The 19,418-nt window shown below is 45.5% G+C and overlaps 2 protein-coding genes across 2 annotated transcripts in view; one reads left to right on the forward strand and one right to left on the reverse strand.

Annotated features, from left to right (window-relative positions):
• MAP1LC3A (microtubule associated protein 1 light chain 3 alpha) overlaps positions 1-7,200 on the forward strand; it is a 46,268-nt gene extending 39,068 nt beyond the window's left edge. Inside the window, exons 3-4 of the mRNA XM_035122112.2 lie at positions 4,660-4,766; positions 6,003-7,200. Coding sequence (XP_034978003.1) covers positions 4,660-4,766; positions 6,003-6,165 — 270 coding nt within the window. The 3' untranslated portion in view covers positions 6,166-7,200. The remainder of the gene's footprint in view (positions 1-4,659; positions 4,767-6,002) is intronic.
• A 6,926-nt stretch (positions 7,201-14,126) lies between these two features.
• The window catches only part of PIGU (phosphatidylinositol glycan anchor biosynthesis class U), a 30,339-nt gene continuing 25,047 nt past the window's right edge, over positions 14,127-19,418 (reverse strand). Inside the window, exon 12 of the mRNA XM_035123274.2 lies at positions 14,127-15,790. Within this exon, the coding sequence (XP_034979165.1) occupies positions 15,677-15,790 (114 nt within the window). The 3' untranslated portion in view covers positions 14,127-15,676. The remainder of the gene's footprint in view (positions 15,791-19,418) is intronic.

The raw sequence follows: 19,418 nt of genomic DNA on the forward strand, positions 1-19,418 counted from the left end.
CAAGGTTAGCAAGCAGCTTATTTGGTTATGAGAGGCAGGAGGATACACACATATGTGTCTCACATACATACAAATGCACATATATGTATATGTATGACGGATGCATAATCTTCTTCTTTGGCAATCACTCGTAGCCGAGTAAGATTGTCTTCCATGAACACGGTCTTAACAGTTGAGTCCATAAGTGACTATGGAAGCCAATTCTGAATCCACACGTCCTTCCACAGTTTCTGGGCGGGAGTTGATCCCAGTGAGGGTTTGCCAAACATGCCTTCCTCTTAGCACGTTTCTCCCTTTCGTCCTGAGTCCAAGCATCTTCAAAGTCCATGACACCTTTGGTAAAGGCTGTTCTGCAATTGGAGTGCTTGCAGGCCAGTCGGTGTTTATACTACATTTTTTAAGATTTGCCTTGAGAGAGTCTCTAAACCTCTCTTGTTGACCACCAGCATTACGCTTTCCATTTTTAAGTTCAGAATAGAGTAGTTGCTTGGGAAGACGATAATCAGGGATCTGCACCACGTGACCAGTCAATTGAAGTTGATGATCGCTTCGACACTGGTGATCTTTGCTTCTTCCAGTACACCGGCATATACATGTAGGTGAAAAACAAAATCCATTAGTGCTTAGAGTTTAACTATGCCTTCAGTTTGGGTAAAAGCTTTTTAGGTTTCTTTCCAATATGTAACCCAGAGTGCTCCCCCCAAACTATAAAGCTCAACTAAATGGAAAAGCTAGTACAGTAGTACCTCCGATTAAGAACATAATTTGTTCCCGAGGTCCATTCTTAACCTGAAACTGTTCTTAACCTGAGATACCACTTTAGCTAATGGGGCCTGCTTCTGTTCTCATCCTGAAGCAAAGTTCTTAACCCAAGGTACTATTTCTGGGTTGTTGTTGTTTAGTCGTTTAGTCATGTCCGACTCTTCATGACCCCATGGACCAGAGCACGCCAGGCACTTCTGTCTTCCACTGCCTCCCGCAGTTTGGTCAGGCTCATGTTGGTGGCTTCAAGAACACTGTCCAACCATCTCGTCATCTGTCGTCCCCTTCTCCTAGTGCCCTCAATCCTTCCCAACATCAGGGTCTTTTCCAGGGAGTCTTCCCTTCTCATGAGGTGGCCAAAGTATTGGAGCCTCAGCTTCAGGATCTGTGCTTCCAGTGAGCACTCAGGGCTGATTTCCTTCAGAATGGATAGGTTTGATCTTCTTGCAGTCCATGGGACTCTCAAGAGTCTCCTCCAGCACCATAATTCAAAAGCATCAATTTCTGGGTTAGCGGAGTCTGTAACCTGAAGCATCTGTAACCTGAGGTACCACTGTATATCCAAGGAACAGTTAGGCTTAACCCCCTTTTCTCTGATACTCTGTCAATTGGGCGGGAGGCCCGAGCTTTTTCTCCACTTAAGATAAATAGAACATGTTGACTCCACAGCCCCACCGTCATTCTGACGTGGTTATCATCCTTTGTTTCACATTCTACTGCTCTTCATGTGTTATTCACATAGAGGACTCTCACATATACACGGGAGCAGGAGCAGGGTGACACACAGGGCCTGCGCTGACACCACTCTTGCCCTGATGTCCACAGGTTGAGTGCAGATGCCACGCTTTTCTACGTCTGGGGCAAGTCTGCAGCCATGTGCCTCCCTAGATAAGCAGATTGAAACTGGTACCTTCAGCGAGTAGATGCCTCTGGGTAGGAAGCTGCTTCATATAGAGTCAGACCACTGACCCATTTAGCATTGTCACTGTTGCCCACTCTGCCAGTGGGTTTCGTATTGGGGTCTTTCCCTGTCTTGCCTGGAAATTGCCATGGAACCTGGCACGTTCTGCATGCAGTGCAAGTGCTCTACAACTGAGTCAGTGGGAAGTATACAACTTCCACTACTGCATGTCTGCCAAAGCCCCTGTTTCTGACTACCACTCTGTGCTGGGTACAGAGCACATTGCCTGCTTGCATTTACTCTTTGGCCTATTCTCTGGCTGCTTCCTTTCTAATAAGAGACACACTTTATGTACGGGCACAGTGGTTGAATAATTCATATCCCGAGATACGCAGAGCAGATATGATTCCCACATCGCCTGGCAGTTGTTCTCTTTCTCTGGCCCACAATTGCTTTTGTCTAGAGCTGACTAGACGAAAATGTCACTCCGGACACTAAAACCGGTCTCATGGCGTAGAATTATCCAGCAAAACTGATTGGCAGCAGGTTCAGGGCAGACAAAGGAAAACTTTTCTTTTCAAAATTGCATGAAATTAACATGGGGTGTTGTGGTGGCTGTTCTTACAGATGGCTTTACCCTGCAAAGGAGCAAATTAGATCGATTCACAGAGATAAGTCTTTTAGTGGCTATTAACTAACAGGCCTACAAAGGCAGTCTACCTCTATTGCCAGTAGCTAGAAATGGCCCTTGAAAGATGGGCACTCAGGCCCGCCTTTGTTGTGAGCATGCCAAGGGCACCTAAGTGTCCATTGTTAACTTCATCTTGCCCAGCCATTTGGTTTTTCCCTCCAAGGGCTATCCAAACCCCTTTGTGCTGGGGTGGTGATGGATTGGGCGGCATCCGTCCCTCACCTGCAGAGTGAGCAGAAGGGCAGCTGGTGGGATCCATGTCAGTGGCAGCCAGCAAAACCCTCCAAATCAGGGCTTTCCAGAGAAAGGGCAGGATCTGTTAGTTCTGAAGCCAGCCCCACTGCTGCTGTTTAATGGTATTGAGCCCAATCTGTGCCAAATTGCTGTGCCAGCTCCAGGCCAGCATGGTGGTCTTCTTGCCCCTCCACCTTTTGCTTTGGCTTTCGTGTATGGCAGGTCTGTGGTTGAAGCAGCCCTGCCCCTCTGTAAAGCCCCATCAGGGATACCTTTTATTTCATAGTATTTAAACACAAATGGCAGTTGTGTGGCTTTTGAGTTTGTGACACTAGCGAATATGGATGCTTAAAAGGATTGCTTCTGTGCAGGGGTTGAACCAGTGGGCACATTTCAAAATTTGAGATAGTGGGAGGGGAAAAGATGGAGACTCAGCAGATCTGAGCTGTCTGCTTACTACCAGCGCCTTCACATTTGCCTTTTAAATATCAACTTGGTGGTCTTTCCGTGTCATCATCAAAAGCTTTAGGGAAGCTTTTAATATCTGAAGGACTATTGTATTTTAATATTTTGTTGGAAGCTGCCCAGAGTGGCTGGGGAAATGTATGTATGTATGTATGTATGTATGAATAAATAAATGTATGTATAAATAAATAAATAAATAAATAAATAAATAAATAAATGTATAAATAAATAAATAAAATATTATGTGAAAAGGATCTAGGAGTCTTGGTAGACCACAAACTTGACATGAGTCAGCAGTGTGATGCAGCAGCTAAAAAAGCCAATGCAATTCTGGCCTGCATCAATAAGAGTATAGCATCTAGATCAAGGGAAGTAATAGTACCACTGTATTCTGCTCTGGTCAGACCTCACCTGGAGTACTGTGTCCAGTTCTGGGCACCACAGTTCAAGAAGGATACTGACAAGCTGGAATGTGTCCAGAAGAGGGCAACCAAAATGATCAAAGGCCTGGAAACGATGCCTTATGAGGAACGGCTTAGGGAGCTGGGTATGTTTAGCCTGGAGAAGAGAAGATTAAGGGGTGATATGATAGCCATTTTCAAATATATTAAAGGATGCCATATAGAGGAGGGAGAAAGGTTGTTTTCTGCTGCTCTAGAGAAGCGGACACGGAGCAATGGATTCAAACTACAAGAAAGAAGATTCCACCTAAACATTAGGAAGAACTTCCTGACAGTAAGAGCTGTTCGGAAGTGGAATTTGCTACCAAGGAGTGTGGTGGAGTCTCCTTCTTTGGAGGTCTTTAAGCAGAGGCTTGACAGCCATATGTCAAGAATGCTTTGATGGTGTTTCCTGCTTGGCAGGGGGTTGGACTGGATGGCCCTTGTGGTCTCTTCCAACTCTATGATTCTATTATTATTATTATCATCATCATCATCATCATCATGCCACAGAGCTGTGCCATCTGTGTTTAACTGCCGAGTGGCTGTTGCACCATGTTGTTGCCTTTATTGATTCAGAAGATTCTCCTTTTTGTGAGCAGTGGCGTACATTTTGTGTTGTACACAACACCAAAGGGGACGTGGGCCTACTGAATTCTCACTGATGCTAAGGCTCTGGACAGGCATATATAATTTGAGCAGTGAACGAGCCAATAAAACACTTAATAATAATAATAATAATGCTGGCTTTCGTCCAAGATCATGGAAATCATTTTCTTCTTAACTTTTCATTTGTCTGCTTTTACTAATAAGATGTGGAACAAACATGCTAATGACTGAATTTTCAGGCTATCGTTTTAAAAAAAGTTTTACGAGGGTGGGGACAAGCAGTCTGAAGGAGAGAGGGGCAAGGCCGAACGTGGAGTCAGCATTCAATTTGTTGATTATAGTACAGCTTTCAAAAGGGGTTCTTGTAAAACCAGACAGAAGCCACTCCTGACTTCAAGGTACCATTTGGGGAAAGCTTTGATGTGGTTTGTTTCTTGGTTTTTAATTATCTTCACATCCTTGGGTTTGTTTGCTGCTTGAAAGGCTGTCTCCTTAAGGGCTGTCGTGATAGATTTGGGTAAGAAGAACCCTGACTTCATCCATTTCTCTCTCGTCAGGTCATTATTGAAAGATACAAGGGGGAGAAGCAGCTGCCTGTGCTGGATAAGACCAAATTCCTAGTCCCTGACCATGTCAACATGAGTGAATTGGTAAAAATAATCCGGTAAGTGAAAGCCCTCAAAGCAGCCAGCTATGATCTACTCCTGACAGTGCAAATCAAGGGTTATTTTTTTTTTGGCATGGGAACAGCTTGCCCTTCCTTGCCCTTCTAACTAGCTTCCTAAAGTAGGACATGGGGATAGGGCAGTCCTATGAATTGGAAGGGTGATGGGGGGAAGCTGCAAAGGATGCAGCGTGGCTTCTCATCATGCACTGACTTAATGAGCCGAAGGCACAGCAGGAAGTGCCGCTGCTTAGGGGAGGCAGAAAGGGTGTTTCCCTGAATCTATACCATAATCAGATCTGCAGGCACTCCGGATGCCGACCAGGTTTGCCACCAAAAGATGCCATCTCTCTCTTTTGAGCTATTTGTGGCATCTTTGGGTCTGAACAAATAAGTGAATTGGATTCCACTGTGCAGGTCCGCCTGCTAGCTCTGCTGAAGTAACTGCTTCTAGGTTAGATTACGGCAGCGTATTATAAATGGGGCTGCCACTGAAGACGGTTTGGAAAGTTTAGCCGGTACAGAATTCAGAAGCCAAGTTGCCCACCGAGGGAAGACAGTTTGAGCATTTTATGTCGATCCTGGCCTAATTGCACTGGCAGCCAATTTAGTTTCCGGGCCCAATTCAAATTGCTAGTTTTGACCTATAAAGCGTAAACGGCTCAGTACTGCAATACCTCAAGGACCACATCTCCTCATATGAACTGACCTGGACCCTGTGATCATCATCCGAGGCCCTTCTTTATGTGCCCTCTGTACGAGGGACACAGAGGGTGGCAACATGAGAGCAGGCCTTTTCTGCAGCGGCCCCGCACTTGTGGAATGCTCTCCCCAGGGAGGCCCGCCAGATGCCTTCATTACATATCCTTGGGTACCAGGCCAAATCATTCCTCTTCTCCCAAGCCTTTGGCTAATTAAACAACCTATGACCCTGTAAGCCAGGCATCCCCAAACTTCGCCCCCCCAGATGTTTTGGACTACAATTCCCATCTTCCCCGATCACTGGTCTTGTTAGCTAGGGATCATGGGAGTTGTAGGCCAAAACATCTGGAGGGCCGCAGTTTGGGGAAGCCTGCTTTAAGCTGTGTGTTTGATGTGCTCGGGTATGTTATTATTTTGGTTTGTGTGTTTTTGTGGTGTTCTACTGTAAACCGCCCTGTGACCCTCGGACGAAGGGTGGCACAGAAATTGAATAAATTCATTAATCCTGAACTTCCTTCTGCCCCTCTCCACCAGTCGCCGGCTGCAGCTGAATCCCACCCAGGCCTTCTTCCTGTTGGTGAACCAGCACAGCATGGTGAGCGTTTCCACCCCTATCTCTGAGATCTATGAGCAAGAGAAGGACGAAGACGGCTTCCTCTACATGGTCTACGCCTCGCAGGAGACCTTTGGCTACTGAGCGCCTATCTGCACCAGAGGACTGACTCCAGAAACTGTTGCATTGACATCCCTGCCTCTCCAACACTCCCCCCCCCCCCGGCACACCAGTGCAGACAGAGGCCTGTGGCTCGGGAGCAGCACAAAAAGCAACTGGTGTGCCTCCACCTTTGCAGTGCAACAGACCAAGCTAGTTCCGTGTGTGTATGATTGCGTGACCCACAAGTCTCTACTTCCTTGCCCTTGACCCCCCCCCCCCGTGTGGAACACTCGTTGCGTCCCCCTTCCTTCCCCGCTGCGTGCGCTTTCTCTGTCTCCTTTTCTGTCTGTTGTCATCATGTCCTTTTTTCTTAGTCCAATGCCAAATTGATGGAGCTTGTGGCAGGCGGAGGAAGAACAACGCCACCGCTACAGCAAGGGGAGGGGCTTATCTGCTGAACTTTTATTAAAGGGCCAGAAATCTGAAGGCAAACAAACAAAAACAAACAACTACCACTGCTCTTGCATTTTTAATTACTTGCATATCAATTCTTGGTGCTACAGAGTAGATGTAGGCGTCTTCTACAGGACTGTGTATAATGTATATCTCTTAGACTTATTTTATTTTGTAAGCACGACGGGGGAATATAATTTGCTTGTATTATGTAGGTTTTAAAAAAACAAACAAACAAGCCAAGCCCAAGCTTCTTTGCACTTTAAAACGTAGTAGAGGTGAGCGTGGAATTAGCTTAATTTTCACAGATCTGCTGTACCCTGTGCTGTGTCTCTGTTGATATTTATACTTGCCTTTTTAGGATTGTTTTCGTTTCGTTTTTAAAAGCCAGCCCCTCTCCTTTCTTGCATGCACGAGTTTCTTTTCCTTTCTTTTTCTTATTTTCTTTGTCCCATTGTGGCAAGCAGACCATTCACTCAAGGAATGTACTGATTTATATTGCTTCCCCCCCCCTCTTTTTTTAAATTTATGATACCAAAAACGTGTGTGTGTATGACAGGAAAAAAATCCCCACCCAGTTGAATCTATACAAATAACTATATAAATAAAGATAAGTTAAAATTGTGTCTTGTTGTCAGAGCAGTAGATTTCACTTGCCCCAATCTCAGACGTCCCATACAGTCAGACTGAAAGGAGCTGGCGGCGAGGAGTCGTGACAGCACGCCTATTCTCTGCTTGTTTCCTTGTGCCACATACTCCACGGATATGCTGGACCTAGTTCTGCAGTGTAAATGGAGCTGTAAATGGAACATGTGCACAAACCTCTGTGCATTGGTGTAGACCTAGAGTAGAGCTTTCCAAACTTTTCAAGTCAGTGACACACTGTTTAGACCTACATCATATTGTGACACAGTAATTCAGTTTTACTAGCAAGTGGGAGGTTAAACTAACCCCTTTCCAGCCCCGGCTGGCTAACGGAACCACTGGGTGTGTTTTTTTTTAGTAAACCAGAAGATTGGTTCTGGGCCTATTAGGCCTGTTCCCTTGTTACCGTCTAGGGCAGGCATCCCTTGTTACCGTCTAGGGCAGGCATCCCTTGTTACCGTCTAGGGCAGGCATCCCTTGTTACCGTCTAGGGCAGGCATCCCTTGTTACCGTCTAGGGCAGGCATCCCTTGTTACCGTCTAGGGCAGGCATCCCTTGTTACCGTCTAGGGCAGGCACAGCATTAACACTGTGCCTTTTGCATTAATTTGCTCCAGCTTTTCTTCTGTTACTTTTATACACTTCCTTAACTGCTCCCCCTTGCACTGTGAAACTTCTGTACTACAGGATGTTGTCTCCAAAGTTTAGGTTGTGATAACTCAAAATAAATTTCCTATGTAGACCAACACTATTCCTAATGGGATTTATCATACCCATAACCCTTTCCTACAGATACTTTCAGGAATGTTTGGTGCTGTTGAAATGAGTCTGCCTTGTAGACAAGAGTTCTTGAGAACTGAAGCAAGTGAGAGCCTACAGCAGGCACCCCCAAACTTCGGCCCTCCAGATGTTTTGGATTACAATTCTCATCTTCCCCGACCACTGGTCCTGTTAGCTAGGGATCATGGGAGTTGTAGGCCAAAACATCTGGAGAGCTGCAGTTTGGGGATGACTGGTCTAGGGATTGGGAACCTCTGTGACTATAACTCCCAACATCCCTTGCCCTTAGCCCTGCTGGTTGAGACTCATAGGAGCCTGGAGGACTTCCTCAGTACCCCAAGGAACCAAGCTGTAATGTAGTTCTTGTTCATGAGTGCTACTGCAGTGATGAGGAGGCAGAGCCAGTGTGGTGTAGTGGTTAAGAGCGGTAGACTCGTAATCTGGGGAACCGGGTTCGCGTCTCTGCTCCTCCACATGCAGCTGCTGGGTGACCTTGGGCTAGTCACACTTCTTTGAAGTCTCTCAGCCCCACTCACCTCACAGGGTGTCTGTTGTGGGGGAGGAAGGGAAAGGAGAATGTTAGCCGCTTTGAGACTCCTTCGGGTAGTGATAAAGCGGGATATCAAATCCAAACTCCTCTTCTTCTCTTCTTCACTGGCTACTGTAAACCTCTTCGACTATTAGCCCTTTCAAGTGCTCAGAAAGGGCACAAAAAATGAAAACGAGCTGTTTGGTGCCACTAAAAATGTCACTCCCTTTGCCACAGGAGCAAAGCGGAAAGTGAGAAGAAACGTGCTATTCTGCACAGGTACCAGTAAGACCACGCAGAAGAGGCAAAGGGGGAAAGCTGAACTTTAGGTGTCTTGAAGGAAGAGAAATGCAGCAACAGACTTGGTAGTGCTAAGTTAGGCATTGCTCCTGTAAATATAGAAAGCTCCCAAAGGAGATCTTGTCATGAGAGCAGTGTGATACATGAGACCTATGAGGTCTTGTGTCACATATTTATGAATCCTGTATCTTTGAAACTTGCCTTCAAGTTCACAGTTGCTGCTATTGGGAGATCTATGAGAAGCCAGGCTACATGCTCTAGCTCATGTTGACAGCGTAACTATACATTCTGCATAGGCTCAAAGGCCTCAACACCATGAGGGCCTTCTCAGTAGTGGCACCCACCTTGTAGAACACCCTCCCATCAGATGTCAGGTAGTTGTTTATTTCCTTGACTTTTAGAGGACATCTGAAGGCAGCCCTGTTTAGGGAAGTTCTTAATGTTTGATGTTTAATTGCATTTTAAATATTTTGTTGGAAGCCACCCAGAGTGGCTGGAGAAACCCAGCCAGATGGGTGGGGTATAAATAATAAATTATTAGTATAAGTGATGCAAATGGTCACTTTGCACCATTTATTCTACTTTTGCTTCTCATGGGACCAGCGAGTAATGCAGAGAGCCACACACACACACCCCGGAACTCCTCCTGGCTTTTTAGAATTCACCCACAGTTGCAAATACCCTTTGAAGCCTACATTTGCAGCCATAAAGGTTAGAAATATGCTTACAGAAGTTAAGACTGAATTCGCTGCCAAATGCCAACTTCTTACCTTGAGAAGATTCGCAAAATACATCACGCCCACAAGAAAAACTGCTGAGAGCAGCCTGTCGACCAGCAACAGGTTTACAATTAAGATCTTGGAACAGAATTGGATAGTACAGGGAAGCAATGTAGTTCCTATCTGGATGGGGGCCTCTGAACACACCAGCTCCCCCCCCCCACTTTGTGCAATCTTGCCTTCCGTTCTGTGAGAAAATAGCTCAGCAACACTTTGATCCTCCTCGGTGCAGGCAGAAACCACTTCCCCATGGTTGCTGGCACCAATTTATTCACGCTGTATAGCTTTTACAGCCTGCCAGCTTGACAGCCTGCTGTACAGATCCTTCCATGTGTAGGAAAGCAATCTCATTATTAGAACAAACCCTTCCCTGTTAAAAAGTCATCCCAATTCAGTACATTGCTACTCCTCATAGCCCTTGCTAGGAAGCCTGAGTTTGACCTGTCCTGAGCTTATGGACCCAAACTAATTTGGGATGGCGTGATAGTACAGTCGTTAGGAATCCAGGTCCAGATTCAGCTCCTGCCATTCACAAACTGTGCTGAGGTCAGCAATAGATGCTCTGAAAGGAAGATTGCCAGCTGCTTGCCATCCAGCCATAGCATTGGTTATGATCCAGGTTGGTAAGCAGCAGGTCCAGTTGGGTCTAAAACCTGCCCTATAATTCTGTACCAAATCCATACCAAATGTTCTCCTGCTTCTTGACTTGCCTCTTCCTCTCGTTCTAACACAGCCATTTCTCTTTCTCTTTTCCTCTACCCCCTAAACAACCTCCTTTTTTCACTTCTTGTGGGGGTATGTGTGCAGTCTCTGCTGCTTTATTTCCCTGTCACAGCCTAGCAAGTTATTGACCCTCTGCAAAAAATGGCCACCTGCATTGGAGAAGGACAAGCGCAAGCCTCAAATTATTCTACGCGATTCACATGGGAAACAAAATGGCTGATGCCATGGCAACCGCTCAGTGCCAAGACGCTGCAGCTCCAGGGCTTCTGCATGCCAGCCCAGATTAGGATTTAAGAGGATGAAAACGAGGGGGATGGGGAGAGAAACTCTAGAATCAGGACACCGCCGAGCTAAAGCAGGGGGAAGATATTACGTTACATTAATTACATTTAGCTAAAAGGTTTTAATAGCCCTTGGGTAAGGACGGACATACTTGACCAACCATTACATGTGCACACGTCCAATGTCAGCTTCCAATTATCTCTTACGTCCTGCAAATAATATAAATACCATTAGACCCAACACTCACTCCACTCAGTCCTAAATAGAATAATGCACCTGAGGCAGTGGTCACTGGGAAGCAGAGAGCAGCTCTTGTGCTGCCAGCAGCATGCAAAAGTGTTTTTTTAAAAAATAAAAAATCATCTTTCTCCAGTTTACAAAGACAGCATGAATCCTTAAAACGCCCATAAGTGAAAGGGGCAGACCTGCTGAGAGGGAAATGAACTGCATTGCAGACCACGGTAATCTTTCTGTCAATTGATCAGTTTCCCCGTTTGCAACCAAGGGCTCAAGTCTTCAGACAAGGCAGCCATTTTGAAAGCCAAACGCTCTCAGGTAATGCTGACACATGGCACAGACTGCTCTGCCAGCTTCTGCTTTCCCCTAAATAAGTGATACATTTGGACCGCGTTGTCTCAAATGAAGGACATCCATTTTGTTTGGTGGACTGCGACATCCTGAAGCATCACTGACAATCGGTGTTCAACAGCTGGGCAGAACCAAATGTGTTTTTTTTAAATAGTTTTTAACCACAGCTCTATAATAGTATTTATGTTTCACTTTTACGTTGGTTAAAGCATGTCACATATCCCAGCAACCTTTATGCCAAACCCTGTAAGGTGGGCCATCTTTATCACTACCCCTATATTTTATTATTTTTGACCTTTGGTTCAAAAAGTAGGCACACAGTGTCATTAGTTCTTGCAATTCCCATATTGCTCCCAAAGGTCTAGTTACAGATAGGTAGCCGTGTTGGTCTGAGTCGAAACAAAATAAAAAAAATCCTTCAGTAGCACCTTAAAGACCAACTAAGTTTTAATTTTGGTATGAGCTTTCATGTGCATGCACACTTCATCAGCTGTTTTGGGACTACAACTCCCATCATCCCTAGCTAACAGAACCAGTGGTTAGGGAAGATGAGAATTGTAGTCCCCAAACCGCCGGAGGGCCAAGTTTGGTCATGCCTGGCTTACGACAACCCTGTAATGTAGTCCACTGTTCTCGCAGACTATGGGACAAGTGATCATGCCTTGAGAAGAGCACTACACTGAGCAAACCAGAGATTACAAAACCAGAGACTATGATAAATGTATGGTTTGAATGTGGCCTCTCAGCCTCTCTTTTTCACACACACACACACACACACACACACACACACACAGAGTGGTGCATCAAACAGATGCAGCAGTAGTGCATCACAAACACATGCAACACTCACAGAGGCTCCCTCCCCCGTCTATCATCTTCCATTGCTGTTAAGTGCTGAAATTGATATATTTCTTTTGGGAAAGTGGCTCAACCAGGGAGGCATCAATCCACCTTGTGTTGCAAAACATACCCTCGGTAAATGGCTGGTTAAAACAGGAACCTGACCCCCCCCCCCCAAATTTTATCCAAACCAGAAAAAGCTACATCCTTGCAATATCCTTGAATTCTTTCACACGAGCGGCCAATAGGAAACATTTATAAAATGCCTTGGTAAGACACAAAAACGGCTGTAAAGATGCCTGCCCCGCAATGCACGGTGTTTAAACCGCTGTGACTCTGCCATTTTCTGAACCTTGGTCAGGGCTGCGTATCCCTGGCAGGTTCTTTAATAGTGACAAGAGTGCTGCAAAAGCCAGACATCTTACCTGCAACAAAACTGAACCAAATGCTCATGGAGTGGAGGTGCATGCAAGAAAATGGTGGGCGAGCTGGATCCCGGTACAGGATCCTGCACCCCAACTTGGGTGCATGCACTGAGTAAGCACAAACATAAGGATGGTAGGGGAGGGTTGAAACAGCCAACCTTCAATTCATCACCTTGTTTACTGGTGGCATATTGGAAGGTGGTCATTTAGGAGGCACAAGGGCAGGGGTGGGGTGAGGGAGCTTCTAACCGCTTTCAACTTTTAGAAGTGTTCATCATACATGCTTGCATCAATGGCGGCTCTTGGGGTCTCAAATTTCAGCGGGAGCCTGTGCGATGCCAAAATTCGGAGCCCCTTCACCTCTCACGCTCCGTTGCCAATCATAGTTGCGGTGCCCCTGGTGGCAATCTGCACCCAGTGCGACCGCACCAGTCATGCTTCCCTAAATCCACCTCTGCTTGCATCTTTTCAGGAAGGAAGGGAAGAGCCATAGCTGCCAACCCTCCCGTTTTTTGCGGAAAACTCCCTTAATTCAATCCGTTTCCTGCTGCTATCCCGGATCATTAGATATCCCATAATTTCCCCGGATTTCAAAGGAAGCAGCTCCTCTCCCTCCCTGCTGGCCAGGGAGGCTCCACTCTGTGCCCCCCCCCCCCACGCCACGAGTGGGCGAGCAGCCAGCCGCCGCCCGGTAAAACGCCTTGCTCCGCGGCTGGCTGCTCACTCACTTGCCAAGCGTTGCTGGAAATTGCCTCTGCGCATGCCTGGGCATGCGCAGAACCGAATTCCAGTGCAGCTCTGCCCATGTCTGGGCACCGGAAATCGCTTCTGCGCATGTCCAGACATGCGCAGAAGCGACTTCCGGTGCCGCGCCGCTGGGTGAGGTGCCTGATCCCTTATTTTCCAATCCGGAAGTTGACAGCTATGGTAAGAGCTCTCTTGTAATCCTGTCCAAGCTGCTGAGAGTCGGTGGCTTTTTTTTATTTTTTTAAGGTGTGTAGGGGGAGACAAAAGGGGGGAAATAAAGGTAGCTAGCCTTCCCTACTGCCACTGTAAGGCCCTCCCGCCAAAGCATCAGGAATTACTTTGTGGTGACACTCCCTGCTAACTGATGGACAAACCCAAAATATTAAGTGCCCTAAATTCAGATGAACCCTGAAAGAGGGAGAGAACGAGACCAGATCCAACAGGCAGTACAGGGAGCACACACAAGTCAGGAGTGGAAATGTCGTCGGAATATTGCTTGAGTTACACTGTGCCCCCAACCCACCTGTACAGTTGAGCTGAAAGAAAGTCTTCCTCTGAAAGCCCTTCAAAACCCATCAAGTACCGTAGTCTCCATGCACTGCCTTGAGACAAGGTTATGTCCTGGAAGTCCTGCCTAGGTAAAAGTCACTCTCTTCTAGATTAGGGGTGGGAGGACCCTTTTCAGCCAGAGGTCACACTCCTTTCTTGGCAACCTTGGGGTGGGTGGGGCTACAGGCAAAAAGTGGACAGAACAATGAATATAAATTTTGCCTTTGTAAGGTAGGCTAGTTTCACACACCTCTATCTTCCATCCAGACAATACCGCTTGCTCATCAGAATTCGAAGATGCATTCCAAGAAGGCCCCTGGGTCTGAACTTCCCTACCCGTTCTAGAAAATCACTAAAAGTGCAATTTAATAAGGCAAGCTTTTTTTATTTTTATTTTTAAAAAATCCCTTCTGAAAGATTGCTTTAATACACTGTAAGAGAAAGGAAGCTATAGCCTGTAGAGCAACTTTGCAAAAAATAAAATTAAAAAAATTACAGAGGGCAATAAATTACAGATTCAGTGGGTCTAAAATTAATTTCTTCTGCTTATAGTTATCAAGGTGGGCCTCTTCTGGGCTTTAGGAGTTTGGCTGGGTCTCATTTGGCTACCCGGTGAGGGAACCACTCCGCTGGTAAAATTAACATGTCAGAGAAACTAGCCGTAGCTGTGCTGGGTTAGAAGAGTTAAAAATGCCAGCCATCTCCAAACAAAAATACCTGTCTCTTGGTTACTGAAGGGAAGTGAACCAACTCAACACACAAGCATTAAAAGCGGGTGGGGTGGGGTAGCCATTTTTGCATAGCTGCTTTTCTAATACAGTCACAATTTACTGCTTCTCCTACTAAAACAGTAACACTTTGGGTAGAATATGTAATGGTTATAACTATTGTTGGGCCCAAACATTCCATTCACAGTGCTCCCACTTTTGTGCTTTCTGGCCTCAAATCTTAGAGATCTAAGAGTGTGTATCATGCTCCAAAAAAGAGAGGAGGTAGGGTTGGGAAGAAATGGGAAGAATAATTTTCCTATGAATCTTAAAAGCTGAATGGATTATGTAGCCCAACCATGACCTCTCTGGTCAATAATGCATTCGCTTTGGGTTTTCCGTAACTCTTAATTTTCATTTTCCTAAGATTGCACGTGAACAATTCATTTGCATTTCCATAGTGTTTCCCCGTTAAAGAAAAGTGAACAAGTTTGATCCACCTGGCCATTCCTTCAAACGTCCTCCGAATTCTTGGGTTACAAGCAGCGGAATGCAAATCTCCATGTCTCCCAGGCTGGTTCCAATGGCAGCTCCACTCTGATGCACATCAAACTGACCATTTGTCCGGAGCATAAAACTGTACACAGAACATTTGGGGCCTCCCAGTTTCCAGTATCAGTGCAAGGAGAGTAAGTGTCCAAGAGTAGCTGCCCATTCTCTCCCAAGGGCACAAGGATCCCTGTACATCAGGCAGGTGAGCTGCCAATTCAAGCAATGGAAGCAGAGCAGCAAGAGGAACCAAATAAACGCTTGCTGAAGTTATTCCTTTCCCCAAGGAGAAAATTCCCAGGAGTTTCCCCAAGAAATAATAATATTAAAAAATCACCACCCATGGGCCTTGTCACTTGCCTGGATGCAAGACCCCTCCTTGGTGTCATTTCAAATGCATTTCACCAAGTCCCGAGGAATTATCCAGAACTGATGAGTGGCATTCACAGCGGTGACAAGAAGATTCTGAAGCGGCTGTGGGCTACCCAGGTGGGCTTCTCAACCATTCTCATGCTCTCTGCATCACGCTTTGTACCAGCACTAAATTGGATATTCCCCAAACAGGAGCCCGTTCACCATATGCAAAAAAAAGGTATCTCCCCACCCCACCCCAAGTATCATCCGTTGTCTGTTCCCACAGTCGCATCAGATGCCAACTTTATTTGAGAACCAGCATGGGGTCTGTCCTGTCTTTTCGAATTAAGTAGATTCCATGAGTGAGGTAGTACTCCCTCTGCAGGAAGGCGTAGAAATAGTCTGAGATGAGCAAGATCTGCAGGGGAAGAGAAGAAAACACATGCAGGAGTGACACCTGATTCATTCGGAACAAAATGGCTGCACTTCCAGACCAAGACATTCTGTACTTTAGCATATGATCAGGCACTGTCGAACACTATCAATGTTTATTTGGTTTATATTCACTGAACTATTATAGACACAAGCCAACCTGCATAGCAGTAAGGCTTTTAAACCATAAAAACATTACCAATAACAAAAGGGTGATAAAGCTACTCAAGAATAGCCAGATTGTGTGTTGAAACAGTAAGGAAAAACCAAACAATGCTGCATTATCTTAATGATTTTATTCTGCAATGCTCTGTTCTGGGAGGGGCTGCAACTAGCAACCAATGCAACCCTCAGGCTGAAAGAGATTAGCAACTCCTGACCTGTAGGCTACCCAATGTCCTGATTTCCTAGGAAGGTTAATTTCTTCAGAAGAAGCACTATAAACAATCTTCCTTAAATGTCTTTTCTTTTTAGAACTCAGTGACAAATCAATGTGTAGTGGGGGGGGGATTCAAAATTACCTTAACAGATTGGAGAACTGGGTGCAAGCTAACAAAATGAATTTCAATAGGGACAAATGTAAGGTTCTGCACTTAGGCAGGAAGAACCAGATGCACAAATATAGGATGGGGGACACCTGGCTTACTAGCAGTACATGTGAAAAGGATCTAGGGGACTTGGTGGACCACAAGCTGAACAAGGGTCAACAGTGTGATGCAGCAGCAAAAAAAAGCTAACGCTATTCTAGGATGCATAAGCAGAAGTATAGCGTCCAGATCAAGGGAAGTAATAGTACCACTCTATTCTGCCTTGGTCAGACCACACCTGGAATTCTGTGTCCAATTCTGGGCACCACAATTTAAGAAGGATGTTGACAAGCTGGAAGGTGTGCAGAGGAGGGCAACCAAGATGATCAAGGGTCGGAAACTAAGCCTTACAAGGAGCACTTGAAGGTGCTGGGTATGTTCGGTCTGGAAAAGGAGACTGAGAGAAGATATAATAGCCACCTTCAAATATCTAAAGGGCTGTCACATGGAGAATAGAGCAAGCTTATTTTCTCCTCCTTGGAGGGTAGGACTAAAACCAATGGCTTCAAGCTACAAGAAAGGAAATTCCAACTAAACATTCAGAAAAACTTTCTGACAGGAAGAGTTGTTTGGCAGTGGAAAAGACTCCCATAAGAGGTTGTGGACTCTCTTTCCTTGGAGGTTTTTAAGCAGAGATTGGATGGCCATCTGTCATGGCTGCTTTAGCTGAGATTCCTGCATTGCAGAGGGTTGGACTAGATGACCCGTGAATCCCTTCCAACTCTATGATTCTATGAATAAATATATTGTCACATCATAGTTTCTGAGAGTGCAAGGTCTCATAGAAACCATGTATGCATTCAGCCAACATATCCTAGCAATTTTTAAAAAATATATAAAATTATCAGCACTCTTTTCACTAATCCTTTCTGCTACAGTTGGCTGCTACCGTCCACACCCAGCAAAAGAAGCATGAAGGCTGCGAGCTTGGGGAGCGGACAGGACAGAACTGTGTCCCCCACAGTTATCTGCGTTCAGAACATAGGCACCTTATATTTCTCCAACACAGCAGCAAATGTTTTAATGGCTTCCAGTGCGCTGTGCACCTGACCCCTGGAGCATTTCATTTTGACCCACTTCTTCGTCTTGCAATTAATATTCAAAAAGACAGTACACCTGTCACTCTGCATGAAAGAGACTGAAAGTAACCATCTGTGCAGAAAACCATCTACAGTACTCAACCAAAAGAAACCAAGAGGACCTAAAAAGCTCGCAATTTCCAAGGTACACTTTTAAACATAAACATTCATGCACTAAGACAGGGATGGGGACCCGGGACCCCGCCATAGCTGCCAAGTTATCCCTTTTTTACAGGGATTTTCCCTTATGCTAAATAGGCTTCCTCGCGAGAAAAGGGAAAACTTGGCAGCTATGGACCCCGCTCCCCGAGGTCATGCTGGCTGGGGCTGATGGAAGCTATAAGTTCCCATCCCTGACCTAAATAAATCCAGCTCTAACTCACTCCATATTTATATACTGCAGGTCTTCCATAGTTAAACTCAAAAGATGAAGAGGAGATGTGGATTCCCAGAAACTTTAGGGACAAGCGGTGAAGGGACTAAAGTAGTCACAGTCAAACAGTGCCACATACAGGTGGAGTGACTCAGAATGGGGATTTGAACTTGAATTCCCCACATCGAAACCTAACACTCTGAACTAGTTACAGGTAGGTAGCCGTGTTGGTCTGAGTCGAAGCAAAATAAAAAAATTCATTCAGTAACACCTTAAAGACCAACTAAGTTTTTATTTTGGTATGAGCTTTCGTGTGCATGCACACTTCTTCAGATACCTGAAGAAGTATCTGAAGAAGTACCTGAAGTATCTGAAGAAGTGTGCATGCACACGAAAGCTCATACCAAAATAAAAACTTAGTTGGTCTTTAAGGTGCTACTGAAGGAATTTTTTTATTTTACTCTGAACTAGTTTACACAAACAGCAGATGAGATGATAAACCAGAGTGGACTGCACAGCTCCAGACTGCAGGTGAAAGCTCACAAAATTCTTCATAGCAAGCTGCCTTATCGCGAGTCAGAGCACTGGTCTATCTACTTTAGTGCTGTTTCCGCAGACTGATGGTGGCATTTCAGGGTTTTGTGCTGGGAACTCTCCCAGCGCTACCTAGAGATGCCAGGATGGAACCTGGAGCCTTCTGCGTGGAAACCTGGAGCCTTCTGTGTATATCAGGGTTTCCCAAAGTGGTCAATATTGACCCCCAGAGCAAAATCTGCTTAATGCAAAGGAAATTCGGAGCCTCTGATAGCTGTGTCACTCCAGCACACTGAGCAATACAGTTAAGAAGGAGATCTGAAGCAATTGCAAGATTGCTGCGGTGCCCTCTCCCATTCCTGGTGACCCAACTTTTAGTAATAGTGGAGCACTCCTGGCTGCACAGTGAAATGTGGTGAGCCAGATAAGAGCAGATGGGTCCAGGGAGCTAGCGAGCCAAATCGAAAAATCCACCTATAACAAGAGAAAGCAACTGCCTTTCTAAGCTGCCAAAGCCCCAAATCAGAATGTACAAGAATAAGCATTCAGATAACAAGATCCTGCAGTTATACTTCCCCATTTTTGTTCTCTGAGCAAACCTTATGCCGTATAGATCTGGGACCAAAAGAGAGACAGGAGATGCAGGACAAAACGCACAACATGAACATATTTTGACAAATTGCTTTTCAAAGATAAGATGCTAGCTAGGCAGCCCTGTCTGCACTCAACATAAAATATGTGCCAAGATAACATGAATAAATTATGCAAACTGAGCATACTTGACTATATTATTTTTAAATTTATTCCAGGCATTATATAGGAATTTAGGAAGTAGCTTCATGCTGAGACAGACCATCGGTCCACTTAGCTCAGTATTGGCAGCAACTCTTGAGGATTTAAGGCAGGTGTCCCTCCAGACTTTACCTGGAGATGCTAAGGATTGAATCTGGGACCTTCTGTGTGCAAAGGAGATATTCTCCAACTAAGCTCCAGCCCATGGGACAGGCATGGAACTGTGTGAGGCAACTTAACAATGAAATC

This window comes from Zootoca vivipara, chromosome 7 (assembly GCF_963506605.1).
Source record: "Zootoca vivipara chromosome 7, rZooViv1.1, whole genome shotgun sequence".
Classification (NCBI taxonomy): domain Eukaryota; kingdom Metazoa; phylum Chordata; class Lepidosauria; order Squamata; family Lacertidae; genus Zootoca; species Zootoca vivipara.